Source organism: Belonocnema kinseyi, chromosome 1, assembly GCF_010883055.1.
Source record: "Belonocnema kinseyi isolate 2016_QV_RU_SX_M_011 chromosome 1, B_treatae_v1, whole genome shotgun sequence".
In the NCBI taxonomy this organism is placed as follows: Eukaryota; Metazoa; Arthropoda; class Insecta; order Hymenoptera; family Cynipidae; genus Belonocnema; species Belonocnema kinseyi.
The window spans coordinates 66,392,194-66,415,683 of record NC_046657.1 but is presented as its reverse complement, the minus strand read 5'-3'; the positions used below and the strand labels follow the sequence as shown (position 1 = coordinate 66,415,683).

The 23,490-nt window shown below is 25.9% G+C and overlaps 1 protein-coding gene across 4 annotated transcripts in view; it reads left to right on the top strand.

Annotated features, from left to right (window-relative positions):
• Nucleotides 1-23,490, top strand: part of LOC117173127 (nucleolar protein 4-like) — a 125,768-nt gene that overhangs the window by 81,177 nt on the left and 21,101 nt on the right. For 3 of the 4 annotated variants that reach the window (XM_033361535.1, XM_033361531.1, XM_033361524.1), the window contains 2 exons: nt 2,969-3,187; nt 22,347-22,681. In XM_033361535.1, coding sequence (XP_033217426.1) covers nt 2,969-3,187; nt 22,347-22,681 — 554 coding nt within the window. The remainder of the gene's footprint in view (nt 1-2,968; nt 3,188-22,346; nt 22,682-23,490) is intronic. The other variant, XM_033361543.1, reaches the window with a different exon arrangement.

Here is a 23,490-nt window from a genome sequence, read left to right as displayed (position 1 = left end):
AAATTTAACCCTTTCATTAAAAACTGGTGTATTTTGTTAATAAATTCCTCTTTTTTCGGTAAAAAAATTGACTTTTTGTTTGAAAATTCAACTTTTTTTTTGTCTTGGAAATTCGTCTTTTCAAATAAAAAATAATTTTTTTACCTAAAATTTTTACTATTTCAGTTCAAAATTCATAATTTTAGTTCAAAATTAATCTCTTTAGTCAAAAATTTAACTATTTGTTAAACTAATATTTTTTTATTCGACCTGATGGTTTAAAATTGAACTATTTTGTTGAAAAATGAATAATATTTTTCAAAAATAAACTATTTTGATAAAAGTTCATATTTTTGGTGGAAAAATCAATTTTTAAAAAATGAAGAGCCTTTAATTCTTTTAATTTACAATGAAATTTTATATTTTTTCGTAATAACTAAAATCATAAATATGTTTAATTTCTCAAAATTATCCTTCAACAATTTTGTACTCCCAGTCCAAAAATATGAATATTCTAATTCCTAGCATAATTTAAAAACTCATTGACAAATACCATCAATTTTTTTTTATAGATTAAGCAATTTATTTATGACAGTTAATTAAAAATACATTTTTAACCCGGTACGGTTATCGTGGGTCGTTTGAGACCCATGTATTTTTTAGTAAATGTCTGAATTTTCGGGAAGTGAGTGTGTTTATCACTAAAAATAAAATATTTATTAAAATTTTTTTGAAATGACCCATGATAACCTGATAATGTCCCGAAAAAAGCGACAGCACATAAAAATCAGAATACAATAGATTTTCATGGAGTCGCTCAAAACTGTCGTTTTTCGAATCGAACTTTAACAATTTTGAACAGAGACTATAACAACAATTTTATTTGCTTAAGTGTTGACAAAGATTTAAAAATTTATCTCGACTAATTTTGACTAATTTTCAAGAAAACATTTTTTTTAACAAACTGAATTTTTAACCAAGAATGTTTTTTTAGGGAATACAAAAAAATCTGAGCCAAAATATTGAATTAAACTAGAAATAAAAAAATGTATAAATTTATAAAAGTGTATAATTTTAAGCAATTTTAACTTAAAAAAATCATTTACGCATACAAATTTGTTTTAAAATCTTTTAAAATAGTTTCTTAAAATTTGTTTAAAAAATCACATTGGAAATTTTCCAAGAATCTAACCCAAATTTTTTTATTATCTCGGAACTAAAATTTTTCGTACAATTTTTTGAAAATCATGCAAAATTTAAAAAATTGCCTTAAAATCTTCAAGATTCTATTTTGAAAATTTTGTAAATCTGTATAATGTTTTCAAATCAATTTAAAAACTAGTTAAGGTTTAGTTTTCCCAAGAATTTCGATAAAAAATGTTATTCTTTTGAAACCTTTCAAATTGCATAGAAATCTTTTAAATGTGTTTAAATCTTCAAATTTTTCAAGTTTAGTTGAAAATTTAACTATCAGTTGAAAATTCCTTAATTTAAAATAGTTTTGTGAAGATTCATCTATTTTATTAAAATTTAATCCTTTCGGTTGAAAATTCTACTGTTTGATTTTTTTTTCTGGTAAAAATATTTTTTTTGTTAAAGACTCATAATTTGAGTAAAAAAATTATGTGTTAGGTTGAAAATTTTAATATTCCCTTAAAATTCGTTTTTAACGAGTAAAAATTAAATTGTGATCTGCAAAATCAGGTATTTCATTTTTACTTGTTAATTAATCTTTTTTATTTAAAAATTCAGTTATGTTGGTAGAAAATTAATTTTTTTCTTTTATGAAAGAAACATTTTTTTTTTTAGTAAAAAATTCCAACCTTTTTGGGAAATCCCTTTTACTGGTTTGAAAATTAGTCTGTTTTGGTTGAGGCTTAAGTTAATAATAATATCAAACATATTATTTTTGAAAGAATAATCATTTTTAAAATTTCTCGAACTCAGTTCAAAAAAATTTTTTTTTCGACACTAAATCAAATGCAATTTTCTATTTTGGTCCTTGTTCACAAATTTTTAAAGTTAGATTTTAAAAACGACATATTTGGTTTTAACTCTGTGAAAATATTTTACATTCTGCTTTCTATGTGTTAAAATTGTATCAAAATAGTATTTTTAATTAATTTTCATAAAAAAATTCCTTAAGCAATACAAAAATGTATGATGTTCGTGAGTTTCAAATTTAAGCTAGATCGACGTCAGCAGTTCGACTGAGTGAGGGGAATCCGTGTAGTGGGGAAACCTTTCCCAGGTAGCCGGACCGGAATTGTCATTTGCCCTTAATTTAGATGTGTTTTATGTCTGTCAATTAAATGTAGATTTACGCCTCTCATTTGTCTACTTTTTTTTGTAAATGACCTGTCGGTACACTTTCTAGTGACAAACACACGAAACCTTTAATCGACTTTGTTTTCGAGTGGCCAATCAGTGAACGATTAATTTATGGCAATTATAACGCGAATATCGGCCTCGAATTTAAACTGACGTTCGACTGATTTCACTAATTTGATTTTGATCCGGTTTGCGTTCATGATCGTTCACAGTGCAACTCTTGTAACCCCAATCCCATGCGGTTTGCTACAAACGAATCAAATGATTCTAAATGTTTTCATCGAGGAAATCCGAATTTTAAATCCCAGTATAGTTTCCCGCGAACTTGATTGAATGCGAATCTTTTTTTTATTTAAAAACATTTCTATATTTAAAAAACGACACTTCTCAATGAGCTTGCCTGCGTCAAAATTGTTTTGCCATCTAAGGCACCTATTTTTTAGAAATTACATAAAAAATAGATTAAGTTTCTCTTCACAAAAAATAGGGAGTCCTTGCTCATGCAGGATGAGTAAATAACTACTCGAGATTCTTTTAATTTTTTGATTTAAAAATTGGGACTTATCCGATATGAGCAAGGACTCCTTGGAAATGTTGTTGAAGATCCAGAGATGATTTTTTTGAACCTGAATACCAATTGGCATTTTTAATTCGGCAGGCGCGCTCATGAAAGACGCGGATAAGCTGAAGCTGATGCTGCTCGCGTGGAATTATAATCTTCATCATCAGCAGCAGGCTCAGGCACAGGCGCAGGCTGCCACCGCGGCCCTATCGCCAAATAACTCCTCGACAACCACAACCACCGTTGGCACACCTGTCACCAGCCAATCGGCCATTTGCACGGCAAACAACACCATTAACAACTCCACACTTACAGGTAACACCTTTTTTCTCCGGCCTCATCAAACCTCCACCACTGTATTCTCATTCAAAATCCATAAAAAGCTACCAATTTTAGGTCCTTAACTTGATCTCATTATTGTCAATCATCTTTATCGTTATCCCTGTTATCAGCATTCCATTTGTCTACCTGCTTCCTGTACGTCCACTACCCGATCGTCGTACGACTCGCATCCGTGTACCTGCTATGTTTACCCCCACCACTGAATCCCGCGCGTTACCCCTCGCTTGCTTTTTCTCACCTGAGATTGTATCGTAGGGCGGATGGCAGTTCCGCTCCAGCTGCCTGCGTACGGTTCCCCCACTATGTGGCTTCCCCCACTCAAGCGAACTGCTGCCGTCGATCTTGTTCAGCGGGAGTCCTTTCTACCTAACGAGGACTAAAATGCGGAATATAAAACTCTTTAAATTTAGAACTTGGAGTTGGAGATTCATCGTTTTACTTGAAAATTAATCTCTTTAGTTAAAAATTTAACTATTTTGTGGAAAACTCAATTTTGTTTTGTTTAAAATTTTAACTTTTCCAGTTAAAGATGCATCATTTTAATTAAAAATTAATTTTTGTTTAAAATTTTCACTACTTAATTTGTTCAAACATCAATTTTTTTGATAAAAATTCATTTTTGACAGAGAATTTTATTATTTTATTTTTTGTTGTATTTTCTTAAGAAATTGAAAATTTACTATTTTTTCCCTTAAAAATTAATCTCTTTAGTCATAAGTTTAACTTCTTTGTTAAAAATTCAATTTTGTTTTATTTGAAAATAAAATTTTTCAACTGAAAATGTAACTATCCAGTTAAAGATTCAACATTTTAGTTAAAAATTAATCTCTTCTGATTAAATATTCACTACTTCATTTGTAGAAACCTCAATTGTTTTGATAAAAATGAATTTTTTGACTAAAATTTTATTTTTCGCCGAAATTACATATTTCTGGGTAAAAATGAATTTTTGTACTTAAAAATTTAACTTTTTTGCTAAAATTGTATATATATTTTTTTTCCTTAAAAAATCAACTTACCCGTTGAAAATTGATGTATGTTAAGAATTTTTTTTTCCGTAGAAAAACGACTTCGGTAGAAACATCAACTATTTTTTTACTTTGAAAATTCGCCTTTTTAATAAAAATTAATTTTTCAATTAACAATTTCACTATTTCAGTTAAAGATCCATAGTTTTAATTGAAAAATTAAGTTTTTATTTGAAATTAAACTATTTTGTTGAAAAATGAATTATTTTGTTCAAAAATAAACTATTTTTATCAAAGTTAATATTTTTGTTGGAAAAATCAACTTTTTTATAAAAGTTAATATTTAATTGTTTTAATTTAACATTAAATGTTATCAAGTTTGAAGTTTTACCATTAAAAACTGTGTACAATGTGCACAAAAAAGTGCAAATACAAAATTTTAAAGTATTAAGATTAACAATTAAAAATTCTCTGAATTCAATCATTTTAATTCGATTTTTTTTAATTTTGAAGAATTAGAATTCAAAGCTTGACTATTGTTCTTAAAAATCATAAAAATTTAAGAGTTTGTATTCTTGCATCTTTAAAATTGATTTTTCTAAAAAATAATTTAATTTTCCACACAATTGTTGAATTTCTAAGTAAAAAAAACGAATTTTCTACAAACCAGTTCAATTTTCGATCCCAGAATATGAATTTTCAATAGGAAAAATTAATTAAAAAATAATCAGTTAAATATTCAACTAATAGTTTATTAAACGTTTTATGAAAAATTTAATTAATTTTAACAGATATTTAGATATTAAAAAAAAAGTTGAAATAATTTAACATTTAAAAATATTGCAAAAATTTAAACCAAATTGTAGAATTTTAAAGATTTTAAGATAAAATTTTGAAGCAATTTAGGAATTTCGCAAGTTTGAAGATATGCAAATTTTTTAATGATTTCTTTTGTTTGAAAATTAATTTTTAAAAAATATTTAAAAAGAGTTTAAATAAAAGTTTGAAGTATAAATAAAAACTGAACAATTAATTCGATTATGTTCAAAAGGTATTTAGAAGTTTCGATGAGGTTTAAAACAACTTAAAATTTGGAATGATTCCAAAAAAATGTTTAAGAAACTATATTTTTTAAGATTTTTAAATACAGTTTTGGAGTTTCCAAACGATTTTTTAAGCTTTTAAGGTAACAAAAATTAAAAATAATTATTCTCTTTAAAAAATAATTTAAAAGGAGTATTATAAAATATTTCCAAACCAATTATGGTGTATAAATAACAATTGAACAATTATTAATTTGCAACGACTTAATAAAAAAAGAATTTAAGTTCTAATTTAAAAAGTGTTCCTTAAAAAAAATTAATATTTAAAGTTTTAATGTTTTCCACTGAAAATTGCTTAAAATGATAATAATTCTAAAAATTTCACAAATTAGTTGATTCATTCTTCAATTCAGCATATTTAAAATTATAACGAGGATTTTTTTAGTCTTCGATCTGTAGATTTTCTGAAAGTCAACATTTACATTTTAACGATATTTAACTGAAAACTGAAAATCTTAAAACGATTCTTTATTTTTTTAAATAAAATTTTAAGAGTATATTTAAAAATATTTTCAAATATTTTAAAAGATTTCAAAAATTGTAAAAAAATTAATCTGGAAGATTTTAAGGCATATTTCTAATTTTACAGGATTTATTGTAAGTCTTAGGAAAAATGTAAATGATTGGAAAAGTTTTAAAAGGATTTCTAAACTAACTAAAAGTTAAAAAAGAAACTATGTATTGCTGCAAAATACTTCTAAAAATAATATTTTTTCATAATATTCAGTGAAATATACAAATTTATATTTTCATAGACAAATTAGATAAATAAAATTTCACATTTTGGAAGTTCAAATACTAAAAATTCGTTAGCTTGAGCTTAAGTTGAATTTTTAACTCAGTCTCAAATATTAATAAAAATGTATTGATGAATAATTTTATAGAAAATTTATTCTTATTAACTTTTCAATTACTTTTGGGAATCAACGTAATTCTCATATTAATATGTACAATAAATCAGCCTAATTGTACAATATTTTGAAATTGAAAGTCATAAAGGTTAAGGAATTTAAAATTGAAAGCCTAATTATCATTATAATCGTCAATAAACTACGGTTTCTGGAATAAGTTAAAAACGAGGAGTTTCTGTTATTCAAAATTAGTTTTCTGCTTCGATTTCTTTGTTTCGATACAGTGCGATAATTTACGAGCTTCGTGGAGATGATAAGCGAATCGAGCGATTTTTCATCGTTTAACTTTGCGGAACAAATTTGTTTACCTCGCCACTCGTTCGACGCTCTCACGAGCTAACTACCGCGTTTCCCACCCTCTTTTCTTTTTTTATCTCCGCTGCCGACTCTCCCCTTGTTTGCATTAGAGACCACAACATTTGCGTATTGTGTGATCGAATCGAATTTTTAAAGTCATTTTTCACTGCTTTTATTAATTTCAATATTTTAATACTTGTTAAGTAATCAAATTATTTTATATTCCTCAAATCTGATGGACTTCAAAACTTGACGATTCAGTGGAATCGGTAGATCACTAATTTAAATAAATAAATTAATTAAATTAGATTAAATATAGAGGAATCTTTAATTTTCAGATTCTAAATCATCTGATCGTCATCTATTATTTGAATTTCAGATTGCAGATTAAGTATAGAGTATTCTTTAAATTTCTAATTGTAGATTATCTGAATCATTATTTACAATCTAAATTTTATAGGGTAGATTAATTATAGAGGAATCTTAGATTTTTAGATTTTAAATCATCTGATTTATTTAAAATCATGATTTGAAAATTGTGGATCAAATATAGAGGAATCTCTAAATTTAAGATTCTAGATCGCCTGCTTCATTATCTACAAGTTAAAGTTCATTTAATTATTTTATTGAAAATTAAAAAATGTTACATTTTTTAAAAATTTATCTCGTTTAGGAAAAATTGCATATTTTTTTGGTTGAAAATCACAAGAGATTGTATGAAAATTATTCTGTTTTGGTTGAGAACTCAAATATTTTATTGAAAACTCGGTTTTTTTTGTTTAATCTAATTGTTTTTGGTTTAAAAATAAATTCTTTTTTGGTTGAAATATCTACTATTAGAGTTTTCTGAACATTCTATCTGTAGATTTTATTAAAGTTAACCAGTTTTATTTTTCATGTTAACGATATTTAACATTTACAATTTTAAATTAAAAAATTATAAATTTTGAATTATAACGATTTAAAAAATTTTTAATTTTCAATTTAAAAAAATTTTAAATAATTTAAAAAAGTAAATCTGAATGATTTGATAATTTAACAATTTCTATCTTCACAAACAAATTATATGAATAAATGTCAAATTTTAATCATATTTTGTTGTTGAAAATTCTACTCTTTAGTTGAAAGTTGAACTAGTTTGTTAAAAATTAATTTTGTTTGGTTTCTGATTCATCATTTTAGTTTTCAAAACTCTTTTTTTGTTGTTCAAAATTGAACTATTTTGTTGAAAATTATTTCTTTTTGTTTTTAATTATTTTTTTAAAGAGAAAGTTTAAGTGTTCCATATGTTTGGTTAAAAATTAATTTTCTCGCAGTTGAAAATTAAATTATTTTTTTGAAAATTTCTATATTTGATTGAAAGTTCGGTTTATTTTTGTGGTAGAATAATTATCCTAATATTGACTAATTCATATTTTTGTTTGAAAATTTAACTATCAGGTTAAAAATGCTTTAAATTCAAATATTTGGTGGAAAATTATAGTTTATTTCGCGAAAAATAATTATTTTTTGTTACAAAATTAATCTTCTTCGTTTACAATTTATTTTTTTGATTAAAAATTAATTTCATTGGTTAAAAAAGTAGTTTTTTTATTAAAAATTAATTTTTTTAAATTAAAATTTTACTGTTCCATCTTTTGTTGTTGAAAATTTCTCTCTTTTGAAATAAATTTAATCTATTTGGTTGAAAATTAATTTTTTTACACAAAATTTAGATACTCTATTTTGGTTTAAAATTTGATCTTTTTTAATTGACAATTCATCTATTTTTTTTAAATTTGTCTTTTTGTACAAAAATGAGTCTTTTGGGTTAAAAATTCATTTTTCATTATTGAAGGTTCATCATTTTAGTTAAAAATTTATTTATTGTATTGAAAATTTAAATATTTTATTTATTTTATTGAAAAAATGTATTTTTGGGAAGAAAATTATTCTTGTGGAATGAAAAAGCATCCGTTTGCTTCAAAATTGAACTATTTCGTTGAAATATTAATTTTATTTGTTGGAAATTGTTTTTTTCCTCAAAATTCTACTATTCTCTTTTTATTAAAAAGTTATCCTTTTTGTTGTTGTTTAAAATTCATCTCTTTTATTGATAATTTGTCTAGTTAGAAAATTGACCTTTCTAGATAAAAATGCATTTTTCATTGTTGAAGATTCATTTTATTTAAAATTCAGTTATTCGGTTGAAAATTGTACTATTTTGTTGAAAAAACGTTTTTTAAGTTAATCATTATTTTTTTAAACTGAAAATGTAACTTCTATTTTTGCTTGAAAATCTATCTTTTTCAGGTAAAAATTATTGTTTTGTTCAAAATTCATCTTTTCGGGTTCAAAACTCAACCGTCTTGCAGGAAATTATTATTTTTTTACTTCAAAATCCAACATTTTGTGAGTTTTTTTTTGCATGGGTTGAAAAAAAATTTTTTTGATGAAAATTTAACTCTTGTGTTAAAAATTCTTCTTCTTGGTTTGAAAACGGACAATCTTTTGGTAAAGGATTCAACTCATTTTTATTGAAAATTAAAATCTTTTTGTGGGAATATCAACTATTACACTTTTTGCTGATAATTGATTTTTTTAAATCGAAAATTCATCACGTCTTTTATTTTTGGTGAAAAATAAATCTTTTTAAGAATTAGAATGATTGAACTCGTGGTTGTAAGGCTGTTATCATACCTAAAAAGAAAATTAGAACGAAAATAAAAATTTGCTAAGAAAATGTTTGCCCCAACTAATAAAAGAGCATTACCATATCTTATAAACTGCGTATTTGGCCTAACTAATTATTTTTTTCAGTGGGTTAGGGAAAATTAAAAATGGGCCAGGGAAAAGTAATGCCTTTTCAAAATTTTGATTTTTTAGCAACCCTGGAAACTAAAACAATGGTTGTCCCAGCTAAGAAAACTGTTGTTCCAACTAGTAAAAGATCAGTACCATATCTTACAAACTAAAGAGTTATTCCAATCAACAATTTTTTCAGTGTGTCAGAGATAATGAAAAATGGGTCAGGGAAAAGTCAGGGAATTCCAAAATTTGGATTGAGTAGCAACCCTGGAAACAATGAAAATGGTTGTCTCAACTAATAAAAGATCAGTACTATGTATTACAAACTAAAGAGTTTGCCCAGTTAACAATTTTTACCGTGACTTAGGAAAAAAATGGGTCTGGGAAAAATTATGGAATATCAGAAATGGGATTTGTTAGCAACTCTGGAAACTAAGGAAATATTTGTCCCAACTAAGAAACTGGTTGTTTCAACTAATAAAAGAGCAGTACCATATCTTACAAACTGCATAGTTGCCACAGAAAAAAACTTTTTCAGTGGGTCAGGGAAAATAAAAAATGGGTCCGGGAAAAGTCAGGGAATTTCGAAATTTGGATTTGGTAGCATTACTGACAACTAAAAAACTGGTTGTCGCAACTAATAAAATAGCAGTGTCATGTCTTACAAACTGAATAGTTGGCACAACTAATCATTTTTTTAGTGGGTCAGGGTAAATTAAAAAAAGGTCAGAGGTAAGTCAGAGAAATTGTATTTTAGTAAACCCTGAATTTCTAAAGGGTTCGAAGACACCTTGAGATTCGTACCAAGAGAGGTACCAAGCTTCCTTTTACGGGAGGTCGAAGAACGGGTGGGGCAGTTGATTTCAGGTTCATGCGAGTTGGAGGCGAGTTCAGAAAACGGGTGTAGGGATTGGGATTGGGATTGGCAACCGGCTTTCTAGAGACTGGAGGCTACATACTAGATTGTATGGATCCTACAATCCTACATCCTACTCTCGTACTTCTTCAGCTTTAGCAATAGCCTTCTCTCGCCCGAGGCCAGGCATCCTAGGTGCATGTAGGTACCGTACCTCCAAGTGCACCAACCTTCAGGGCCGCAAAACGGTCCCCGTACATCGAACCTGCCTTCAGATCAGAATTCACATTTTCCAATCTTCATATTTTTTAATTTACATCAATATTACATCATAAATCCTCTCACTCTTTCCCTTTTCGAAAAAATTCATCCTTCAATTCCACAGAAATACAGAATCCTGTCCTTATAAGACCCTGGCATTTTGTAATAACCTTTAGTCAAGATTTACAGTTTTACCAACATTTACAGGTTCCAGTTTAAAATAAATAATTTAAAAAAAACGGGTAACAAAGTACCCTTTGTAAATTTCTAGAAAAGGTACCCTTTCCTAGAAATTTAGACAGGGTACTTTGTTACCCGTTTTTTTATTTTAAACTGGAACCTGTAAATGTTAGGGAATTTTGTTAGTTTGTTTAAATTAAAATTTTTTTTATCGTATTCAGTTATCTGAGGAAAATAGATTTGACTGAAAATATCAATAGCTTGAAAATTCCACTGTTGTTGAAAATTCGCCTTTTTGGTAGAAATTTTGTCTTTTTTGGTTATAAATGCAACTGTTTGATTAAAAATTCATATTTTCTGGTTAATATTTCAACTATTTTGTTGAAAATTTGTGTTCTTGACTTCAAATTTCGATTATTTGGTGAAAAGTTAACTCTGGTCAGAAACTAATTTTTTTGTTCAAAATAATACTTGCGTTTATCGGAAATGAATCTGTTTAGGTCGATGATTCAACTAATTATTTAGTTAAAAACTTATATATTCAGATTAAAAATTCAAATTTTTGGTTGAAAATTTTTTGGGTTTTTGTTGAGAATTTAACTATTTGGTTAAAAAATCATATTTTCCGTTTAATACTGAACTGTGTTGTGAAAAATGTGTATTTTCAGATTAAATTTAAACTAGTTTGTTCAAAATTCAACTATTTCATTGAAAATTCATTTTTTTCTGTTCCAAATTCATATTTTTGGTTAAGATTTCAACTTTTTATCAAAGATTCTTATTTTCTGTTCAAAATTGCAACTATTTGATTGAAAATTAACTTTTTTGTTCAAAACTTATGTTTAGAATTTTCGGAAATTAATCTTATTAGGTTGAAGACTCGAATATTTTTAAAAAAATTCAACTGTTGGTTAAAATGCAATTTTGGATGAAAGTTTGAATTCTCGTTTTTCAGAAATTGCTCTCTTTAGGTTGAGCATTACACTATTTTGTTATAAAATCAACTTATTGGTTGAAAATTAACTTTTTTGTTCAAAATTCATATTTTCAGATAAAAGATGTAACTATTTTGTAGAAAACTTGTATTTTTTATTTAAAATTTCAACTATTTGGTTGCTAATTCAACGATTTGGTTGAAAATGAACTTTTTTGTTAAAATTTAATTTTTCTTCGAAAATTAATCTGTTTTATTTAAAAATTCAATTATTGTTTTGAAAATCTAAGTAATTGGTTAAAAGTTAAATTCTTCTGTTAAATAATCACTTTTGCTTGAAAACAAAAAATAAAATTTCAAACCAAGCAAATTATTTTTTTTTAACCAGAAAAGGAGAATTTTCAAATAAAAAAAAATCAATCTTAAAAAATCAAAAAGTTACAAGCTCTGTTAAAAATTAACTTTCAACCAAAAAAAGGCTTTTCCACTAAAAAGATACATTTTAAACCAAAGAGATGACTTTCCAATCAAAACTATAAATATTTTAAAAAAAATTATTTCTTAACAAAGTGTGCGAAAACAAATATTTCAAAAGAAATTAGTTGAATACTCAAGCAAAAAAGAATAATTTTTAACCAAAAAGTTTTATTTCCATAAAAAAAATTAAAATTTCTACTAAGAAAGATGAATTTTTAAATCAAAAAGATAAATTTTAAAAAGAAACAGTTGAATTTTCGTCCAAAAAACATTCCGCCTGACTTTTTAAGATCAAAATATGGACTTTTTAACAAAAAATAAGTTTCTGCAAAAAGAATTAAATTTTCAGTCCAAAAAGACGATTTTTCCAACAAAAAAGCATGAATTTAAAAAAACTTAAATTCTCTACGAATTATTTGCATTTTTATCCAAGAAAGAAGAAATTGGTGCTAAAGCAGATGAATTTTTAATAAAAAACGACAAATTTGATTTTAATATTTTCTACGAAATAGTTAAATTTTAAACAAAACGTAATTTTAAACCGAATAGTTGTCTTCTTATCCAAGAAAGATAAAATGTTTTTAAAACATATAAATTTTTTACTATTGTAAAAAAAAATTCCGAAAAAATAGTTTAATTTCCACCCAGAAAAGATTTCAGTTTCCTTCTCGGTACTTAAATATCTAATTTAAACAAAAATTAAAATTTCTACTAAATAGTTAATTTTTCAACAAAACAACAGTTTTTAAACAAAAAGTATAAATTTAAAAAAAAATTGTTGAATTTATAACTTGAATTTTTATTCAAGAAAGATTCAATTTCATCTAAAGCAAGGGTATTCTAAAATTAAAAAATAAACTTTCAAAAGGGTGTTGAATTTTTAACCAAACTGGTCCATTTCTGTCCAAGAAAAATAAAAATTTTACTAACACAGGTGAATTTTTAATATGTAATATTTAATATTTAATATTTAATAATATTTAGTAATATTTAATATTTTTAATATGTAATAAATATGTATTTAATATGTAAAAAGTACAAATTAAATAAAAAAGAGTTGAATCTTTACTTAAAGAGATTTCAATTGAATCTTAAAAAAAAAAAAAAAAAAAAAAAAAAACAGTTGCAATTTTATCCAAGAAAGATAAAACATTTCTACTAAAAAAGATGAACTTTGTGAAATCAAATATGAATTCAAAATAAAAGGTTAATGTTTTACGAAAAAAATTAAATTTCTAACCTAAAAAGACCTAAGAAGCCTCATTCTTTCAAAATAGTTTATTCTTAATAAAATATTTTCAAAAAGAGATAATAGTGGCGTGAGCCGTTTTCCTGGAATTTTATTCTTTGGAATTTTTAAATCTAGAAATCAGTTTGTTCCGCGTATGAAAAGAGTAAGTTCAAGTGAAGAAGGACCACATCGAGTGCGTCTCATCGCCGACTGGTTCATTACGCAATGATCAGGTCCGAGATAGAAGTCCCAGATAGAGGTCCGCAAAAACCTGTTTCGCGGCGCAATGGGTGAGGGGCAGCATGGCGCGGCAGGGCAATCCTATAACTGAACCGAGGGACGACCATCGTATATTAGAGCTGCATAAGTAGCAAATCGGATTTATCAGCTCCTGAAATCTTCCGCGTGCCTGATCGAAATACCATTGGATGAATTTACGAGATTTAAATTGACTTGAAATTGGCTCGCTCCCCGTATAAGCACGAGCCAATAAGAGTGAGGCAAAACATTGCAACTGAACGTAAAACCTAATACAATTTATAAACTACAGGAATCCTCAAATTCTGTTTCTCCAGATTCTTATAGATTTGATCTAATCTGAAATTCCTGTAGATGATTCAAATTTCAGAACAAACAGGAAAATGAGAGTGAATTTATTTTTTGACCGGGAATTTTATAAATTTTTAGAAAAAAAGATCTGTTGAACTTTCTCTAATTTCAACCCTTTTTTAAATAATTAGTTATATTGTAACTTTTTCAATTATGATATCATTCAGTTTAGAATGTGTAATTTAAAAAACTTCCACTTGAAACATTTTCTGTTTTAGATTTTTATTTTTTAAGCGTAAATTTTAATCTAAAGAATTTTAAAATGAAGTTTTGAAGACATGAAGAATTAAAATTTAGAAGTGTATAAAATCGAAGATTTTGGAATAAAAAAATTTTTTAGTTGATAAACTGTGATTATAAATTAATGATTGATTTTTAAAATTAAACTGCACTATATGATTTAAAAATTGAATAATAATTGATAGTGCAAGATAGTTTGGAATCAGTTTACAATTTTAGAATTTCCAGATTTTAACGCTAAAAATTAAACTGTTTTAATCGGAAAGTCTTATTATTCAAATTAAATTTCAAATGTTATTTCTGTCTAAAATATTCCATTTTTAAACCACTCAATTTGGTAATTTTCAATCAAGAAAAAGAAAGTTCTTTGGTTAAATATTATTTTTGAACTGAAAATTTAACTATTTAATTGTTGGTTAACAATTTATATTTTTCATTTAAAATACTTTTACTTTCTATCAAATTCGTCTTCTCTGGTAAAAATTAATCTTTTTGGTTGAAAATTAATCTTTTTGGTTAAATCTCAATTATTCCAGTTGAAGATTGATCATTTCTGTTAAAAATTTATTTTTTGAACTTGATCTTTTTTAGTTAAAAATTCCTCTATTTGATATAAAGTTTTTTGTATTTGATAATGCAAACATTTCGTTAAAAATTCATGCATTTTGTTGAAAATTTAACTATTTGGTTAAAAATTGGTCATTTTTAGTTAAAAATTCCACTTTTTTGTTAAACACTCTTTTTTTTTGAAAATCGTCTTTCATGGTAGTAAATTAACCTACTTGTTTGTTTCTTCCATTTTTGGTTGAAGATTTATCTTTTTGAGTTTGAAATTCAACTTTTTCAGTTGAAGATTATTAATTTTAGTTCAAAATTAATCAATTTGTTTGAAAATTTAACTATTTAAAAAAATTAGAATTATTCCGTTTATCTTGATAATCGATATTTTTTTTGATCAAGATACAACTATTTGGTTGAAAATTCATCTTTTTAGTTGAAAATTTATATTTTCGTTTTACGATTCAACTATTTCAGTTAAAGATTTATCATTATAGTTATAAATTCATCACTTAAATTGAAAATTTAACTATTGTGTTAAAAATTATTTCATTTCTGGTTAAACACGGATCTTTTTTAGTTTTAAATTCAACTGTTTGGTTGAAAATTTGTCTTCTTTGGATAAAAATTCAACTATTTCGTTAAAAATTTATGTATCTTGTTTAAAAATCGTATTTTTGGTCGAAAATTAATATCCCTGTTTGAAAATTAATCTTTTTTTCGATGTAAATAAAAGTTTTGGATTGGCAGTTAAACTCTTTTGTAGAAATATCATCTTTGTGGTTTGAACATCATCTAGTACTTAATTTTTTGTTGCAAAATTATCTTTTTAGGTTAATAATTCAGCTTTTGATTTAAAAACTTTATCTTTTTCAGTTAAAAATTGAACTGTTTGAGAATAAATGCATTTTTTAATCATCTTTCTGGTAGAAAATTAATCTTTTTGGTTGAAAATTTAATTCTTTGTTTAAAAATTCATGTACATTTTTGAAAATACAAATTACTACTTCAAAAGTTCGGAATTCGAAGCTGAATTTTAATTACAAATAGATAAAATAAAAATTTGTTCAGATTCGTGGACTTTAGAGAAAAATCCAAGAAATTATTCATTTTATTATCAGTCTTAATTAATTATTTAATTAATCTATCCTGCTTAAATATTTAAGAATATCTAGTATTATCAAATTAATTTCTAGAAACCAAAAAAATATTATTGATAATAAACTTGCGAAATATGTAGCTTTGAGAAAATCTGGAATTGTCTATATTTAATATTTGATCGAAAATGTTAACTGATTTACAAAAAAAAAAAAAAAAAATGAAGGGTTTCACCAGTATCTCTAAAAGCTGAAACCCTCTCAAAAATTGACACAATTTTGCAATCTTTACTTCGAAGACTTCATTAAAGTCGGCCTTACCGTTTTCGCAGAACGATTATACCATACCTGGCAACCTCTATTTAGAATTCCTGAACGCTCCCGCAAACCATAATCGTTCAAGTCTTTGGAAGTTCAGCCCTGAGCCAGAAATGCTTAGATCTACTGAACTAGCGAGTTACAAACTTTTGCCCGCGGCAGGGTCGCCTGCCGCGACAAAGGCTGACCACCCTTGCCGCGGCAGCTTAAACAGACGCTCAAATTTCAAGTAGAAGGCTCCTTTTCTTTTGTTTTTAAATCGAACCTATTTGCTTTCTTAATATTTGCGTTTTACATTAAAAGGATGCGATTCTTTTATTTTGGTTGGGATCTGAGGAGACCTTAATGGCTCTGCTTCGATCCGGGATGCGTTTCACAGAAGGACTTCTCCCTGGCCTTATTACGGGTTTCCGAAACCGGTAATCCTGCTAATTTGATGGGGCGCACGCTCTTATGGGTTTTTACTCCTCCTACCACTTTCATTAAGACTGGAAATACCGAAGCTAAGGATAAACCACTTTCGGGAAGAAGCCTTTGATATCGACTTTGAGGGACGCTCCCACTCATTTTGATTATTCACGCCTTAAAAGGGACCGGTAAAGCACTTATCAAATTTTCAATCCATTATTTAAGTTCTAGGATTTTAGGGCCCAATAATACCCAAATATAGAAAAAAAGCGAAATGACTGATTTTCTTTGAGAAAAATTGCATAAGCACTTTTTTCATATGAGGAAGTCGTTGAAAATTAATATTTCAGCCTGATTTAAATCAATTTAATAGTCAGTTGCAAGAAAAAAAAAATTGGCATAAATGTCGACAGCGGGAATCGAACCCGGACTTCTCGGTTATAAACTCGAAGCACTACAGCCTGATTTAACCAGGATTTTTTAAGTTATTAACATTTTGATGAAAAAGAGGAATTTTTTTATGAATCAGAAAGAGACCATGTTTTATTTTTAACGCTTTTATTCATTTTGAAAACTGGAAATGTTGGGTTTTTATTTTTTTCTGAGTTGGAAGGGGGGTATTCTTGATTTTTTAATTTGTATTGAGTTGAAAGGGAGGACATTTTGATTCTCAATTTTTGTCTGAATTTAAAGAGAAAATTGGTGACTTCAATGGGGTATTATTTTTTATTAAAATTATTCGCTTTTTAGTCATTTTTTTTGTTGAAAATTCAACTTTTTCGTTGAAAATACGCCATCATGATTAAAAATTCAACGAAATTTTAGTAGAAAATTCTTTACTTTGCCCTGAAATTAATTTAAATTTATTTGGACTTACTTAAAAATTTAATCCTTTTTAATGAAAATATTTCTTGTTTAATAAAAAATTCTACAACTTGGTAGAAAGCTTTATTACCTTGTCGAAAATTAATTTTTCAGGTTGAAGATTTATTATTTTATTCAAAAATTGTTTGTTTGTAACTTCACTATATTTTTAGAAATTAGTTTTTTTTTGTCAAAATTAATTTTGTTAACCGAAAATTTGATTGTTTCATGTTTAGTAAAGATGAGTCTTCATTAGTTGAAGACGAATTATTTATTTCATTCAAATGAAGTTTTCTTTTATAAAAAATTCAGGATTTTTCTTTGAAATTCATCTTTTTAGTTAAAAACTGCAATATTTGAATGTAAATTCAACTTTTTGGTTGAAAATTTACGTATTTTTTAAAAATTCTTCTTTTTTGGTAAAAAAATCTTGGTTGAAAATTTAACTACTTTGTTGTTGTTTTTTGGCGTTGAAATTTTATTTCTCAACCGAAAATTCAAATATAAGATTTGAAAATTTATAATTTTACCGAAAAATTAAACTATTTTCGTAAATTTTTTTAAAAAATAATTTCTTATATTAAAAATATATAAACACAATTTTTGGTTTAAAATGTATCCTTTTTAGTTGAAATATTAACTATCAGAATGCAAATTTATTTTTTCAGTTGGAAATTCGTTTTTTTTTGGTAGAAAATTAATCTTCTCAATTGAAAATTCAATTATTTGGTTAAAAATGATTCTACTTGGAAGATGCATTCAACAATTTAGTGAAATTAATTTTTAATTTAAAAAATCGTCTTTTTGGATTGTAATATTATATTACTTGGATAAAATATTCAACTACTAGGTGGAAAAATCATTTTTAAAGTTGAAAAATCATGTCTTTTTTTGAAAATTTGGCCTTTTATGTAGAAAAGTATTCTTCTTACTTGAAAAATAATCTTTTCGTTTGAAAATTTAATTACTTTGTCGAAAAGTCAGTGTTTCCTCGCGTTGAAATTTTATTTCTTAACTGAATATTTATAATTTTAGTTAAAAATTAAAATTATTTAGTTGAAAAATTCCTCTTTTTTTAATTAATCTTTTAAGTTGAAAATATAAAAATACCAATTTTGGCCCAAAATGTAACCTTTTTTGGTTGAAAATTCGTCTTTTTTGGTAGAAAATTAATATTCTGGGTTTATTATTCATGTTTTTTATTGAAAATTAAAAAAATCAATTATTTGGTTAAAAACGATTCTACTTGGTAGAAAATTCAGCAATTTAGTGGAAGTAATTTTTTAGTTGAAAATGCAACTGTTTTGTTGGAAATTCATCTTCTTGGATGAAAAATGTAATTACTTGGATAAAAAATGGAACTATTCAGTTGAAGAATTATTTTTATTGTTGAAAATTAATGTATTGTTTTTGTTGAATATTTGCCTTTTTTGGTAAAAAAGTATTTTTCTTGATTAAAAATGTAATTATTTGATTAAAAGTGAAGCTAAGTTATTCAAAATTAAACATTTTTGTTAAAAATAATTCTTTTTGTTAAAAAGTAAACTATTTTATTGAAAATTCGTCTTTTGTGGTTCATCTGCTATTTTTTTAAAATTTTATATACTTTTTTATCATTATTTATTCTTTTTTTTTAAATTTGTATTCTTTTCTTAAAACTATCAATTTTTATATTATATATACACTTTATATTAGTTGTTTTTGGTTGAAAATTAATTTTTTAGCTTAAATTTAACTGTTTCATTTCTGGTGGAAATTTTTTGTTTTAATAGAAATTAGAATATTTAGTTAGAAACTTTTCTTTTTTATTTGATAGTTTAACTAAATGGTTGAAAAATTTATCTATTTTGTTGAAAATGCATCCTCTTCGGTAGAAAATTAATCTCCTCTGTTGAAAATTCAACTACTGGGTTAAAAAATAATTTTTGTTGTTGAAAAAGCAATCAATTTTGTTAAAAAATAATCCATTTTGCTTGAAAATTCTCAAGAGTTTAGAAATTGTGAACTTTTTAAGTTAAATCATTCAAAAAAGATAGAAAAATATATTTTTACAAATTGGAAACTTTAAAAATTAAATTAATTCAAACCCAGGTTTTCTAGCGTGTCCCGGTTCGCTCCGGATTACTTTATTATGTATAATTTCCAAATTTTTTATTTGTATTTATTTCGGGTAAAATTGCCAATAGCCTGACTTTCAGAAGGTGCTCTGGTAAAAGGGGAAATATGACCCTTTACAGAAAATAATACCTTGTCTCGTCCTTTTTTCGACCTCCCTTAATCAGCCGCGTCACGCAATCCAGTACGCCACGTACATCCTTATTATTAATAACATAAATACCACCCACGTGTCTAGATGCTGTCTTTTATCGAAAGGCCCTCCGTGTGATCCGACCGTGGGAAGAGTATTTTTTCATTTACCCTGATTTCCCCTCCAGAAATCACTTTTTGATACCTTTTTATAAGGAAAAAATATTTTTATTATTATTTTTATCTTTTTTATTCTGTTTTTTATCATCATAAGAAAATCCGACTATTTTTGAATGAATGTTAATTTTTTCAATTGAAAAGTCTACTAGTATGTTTGTAGTTTGATATTAATCCCTTTTGATTAAAAATTTAATAATTTTATTTTCAACTAACAAAAATTTCGACGTTAAAATGGTTATTTTGGACAAATAATTTTTTATCAAGAAAAAAAATTTACTTTAGCCTGGATTTGAACCAGGAAGGCCATTTTATAGTGAGGCGTGGCGAGTGTAATTGTTTAGCGCTTCACCCATAGCCAGTCGCGTTCCGGGTTCAAGTCTTGGCTGAGGCAGATTTTTCTTTCTTTTTTTTTTTTAATTAAAAATTCATTGTATTGGTTGAAGTTTGCACTATTTTTAAAACATTTGATTACTTCTTTCTTAAAAATTTATTTTCTTAAATGAAAATTAAAATATGAAAATTTTTGCTGAAAATTAATTACATTTTTTGTTAAAAATGCATATTTTTCTATTGAAAGTTCAATTACATGGTTGAAAGTTAACTGCTTTATTAAAAATTTGTTTATTTGTTAAAGATTGAATTATTTTGTTGATTTTTTTTTCGTGAAAAATTTATTGTTTTTAGTTGATAATTTAACCATTATATATTTTTTAAAGAGTTTACAATTTTTTAAAATTAAAAATCCAAGTACTAAGTTGAAAGTTAAACTACTTTTTAAACAGTTTATTTTATCGGTTAAAAATTTAATTATTCTTTTTTTACAATTTCTTTTGTTCATTGAAAAATAATTTTTTTTAATTGAAAATTTAACTATCACAATTTTGGTTGAAATTTGATCTATTTTTCTTGAAAACTTATATTTTATGGTAGAAAATGACACCTTGGTTGAAAGTTCAATTACTTTGTTAAAAGCTGAAAACGCGTAATAAGAATTCATTTTATTAGTTAAGGATTGATATTTTTAGTTGCAAATTTAATTATTTGTTTAAAAATTAATTCTTTTTTGGTGGAAGATTACATTTTTCAACTAAAAATTCAAATGTTATGTTTATAAATGAACTTTTTGTTTGAAAATTCATATTTTGGACTTCAAAATTCAACAATTTGATTGCATTTTTTTCTTCTTTACTGAAAAATCTTTCTTTGATGAGAATTTAACTCTTTTGATTTCAATTTTTTTTTTAATTGAAAATTCATCTATTTTGGTAGAAACTTGATCTTTATTTGTTGAAAATTCGTTTTTTCTTTGTTGAAAATAAAGTTTTTCAACTGAATATTGAACTATTCTATTTTTATTAAAAATTTTATCTTTTTTGTTTAAAAATCTTACTATCTGGTTGAAAGTTTAAATTTTTTATTTGAAAATTCGATTATATTGTATAAAATGTGTAAATTAATTTTTTGGTCGAAAATTCATATTTTTCTGATAAAAATTCAACAATTCGGTTTACTTTTTTTTTTCTTCACTGAAAAATGTTTCTTTGTTAAAGATTCAACTCTTGATTTAAATTCAATTTTTTTTTGTTTTGAAAGTTTACCTGTTTGGGTAGAAACTTTATCCTTATTTGTTGAAAATTAGTTTTTTCGTTTGTTGAAAATAAAGTTTTTTAACTGAAAATTGAACTATTCTATTTTTATTAAAAAACGTATCTTGATAGTTTAAAAATGTAACTATTTGTTTGAAAATTTATATTTTTTAGTTGAAAATGTAATTATTTTTTTAAAAATGCATTTTTTGTTGAAATTTCAACAGTTTTGTGGAAAAAATGTCTGTCTGGATCGGAAATTTGTCATTTTGGAATACAAAATTCAACTGTTTTATAAACACAATCACCTTTTTGCCTTAAAAATTGCACTATTTGGTTGGGAATTCAACTTTTTTGTTGGAAATTTAGCTTGTGATCTTTTGCTGTAAAGTTATGTTAAAAATTCAAGTTTTGTTGTTAAAGATTCATAATTTTAGTTCAAGATTTTCTTGGGTAGAACATTTTAATATTTAAAAAAATACGTTTTTTTAAATATTATTTTCTTAAGATAAAGATTGAACTAATTTTTTCATGGTTGAAAATCTATCTTTTTTATTTAAACAAGGATCTATTTGGTCCAAACTTAACTGTTTTATACCAAATTTTACTTTTCGGTTAGAAAATATGTCCTTTTGGATTGCAAATTCAACTATCTTCTAAAAAATTCGTCATTTTCCTTGAAAATTTAACTATCATGTTGACAATTCAACTTTTGAGCTTTTAGTTGAAAGTTGAACTATTTTCCTGTAAATGCAAATTATTTTTTTGTAACTAATTTGCCTTTTGTTAAACATTTTTTTATAGATTGAAAATTCAACCATTGAGTTAAAAAGTTAACTCTCTTTTCACGTTTGCTCGCAAATTCAACTATTTGATTGTAGTTGCAACTCTGGTCTAAAATTAAACTTGTTTGTTTCTTGAAAATTTAACTATTTGTTTATAAATGAACGTGTTTCTTGAAAATTCATCTCCTTTGTTAGAAAAGACAAATAATCTATGATAATTTTTTCTTTGTTTCAGATTCACGAAATGGAAATTCGGAAATGACGGATTTATCCGCGGGTGGAGTTCCCAGTTTGGGAAGTGTCGCAGGCGTTGGTGGAGAAGATATGGCCTCTTTGTGGGCCTCATATGCCATGGGTCTTAAAAAAACCCCACCTCCTGCCTCATCCAGCACGCCATCGCGATCAGATCGTGACAGAGAATCTAGTCCTGCAGGCGGGGAAGGCAACGGAAGCGCACATGATGAAACGAGCAGCAGTGGAAACAAAGAAGATGAGGATGATGATGACGAGGATGGTGATGAGAGGCTCGATCCACGACATCACGATCCTGAACGTCTAAAGGCCTTCAATGTAAGTCAAAATTATTTTAAGTTCTAAATAAAATTTGTTTTCTTAGGAGTTGTTTTAAAAAATACAAAAAAAAAATTAGGTAGATTTGTTCCCCCAACTTCAACTGTACGCAAACTTTAGGGAAGTGAATGGAAACAATTTAAACACCGCAAAATTAAAGCCTGAACTCTCGTTTTTAAAATGAGACCAAGAACATGCGAAAATATGGATTGGTTCTCGAATTATCATGAAAAATGTGGAAGCGGACACAAATCGAAAATCACTCGGTCATGCACGGGTCGAGCATAAGAAGAGACTACCTGACTGATGCTCGACCAACCGCTTTTCGTTTTATAGATGCTTCCACATTTTTTATGATAATTTTCAAGCAAACAATTGAATTTTTGATTTAAGAAGACGAATTTTTCTACTAAAAAATATGTATTTCCAAATACGAAAAAAACGGAGTTTTTAATAAAACAGTTAGATTTTTCACAAAGTAATTAAATCTTTAATAATATAGTTGCATTTTAAGCTAAAATAATGAATCTTCAACCACAATTTTTTAAAAGTTTTATTTTCTATTATAGAGTTGAAATTTAATAAAAAAATGTATTCTCAATAAACAATGTATTATTTGATATTTCTACAAAAAATATTTTCATTTTAAGTAAAAAACAGTTAAATTCAAAAAAATTGAATTTTCAAAAAAAAAAAAATTGAAACCTCACCAAAAAACTGTTAATAATATAGTTTTTAACCAAGTATTTGCATTTTTAAACAGAAAAGATCAAATTTCTAGCGAAATTTCTAGCGTTGAATTGTCCAAA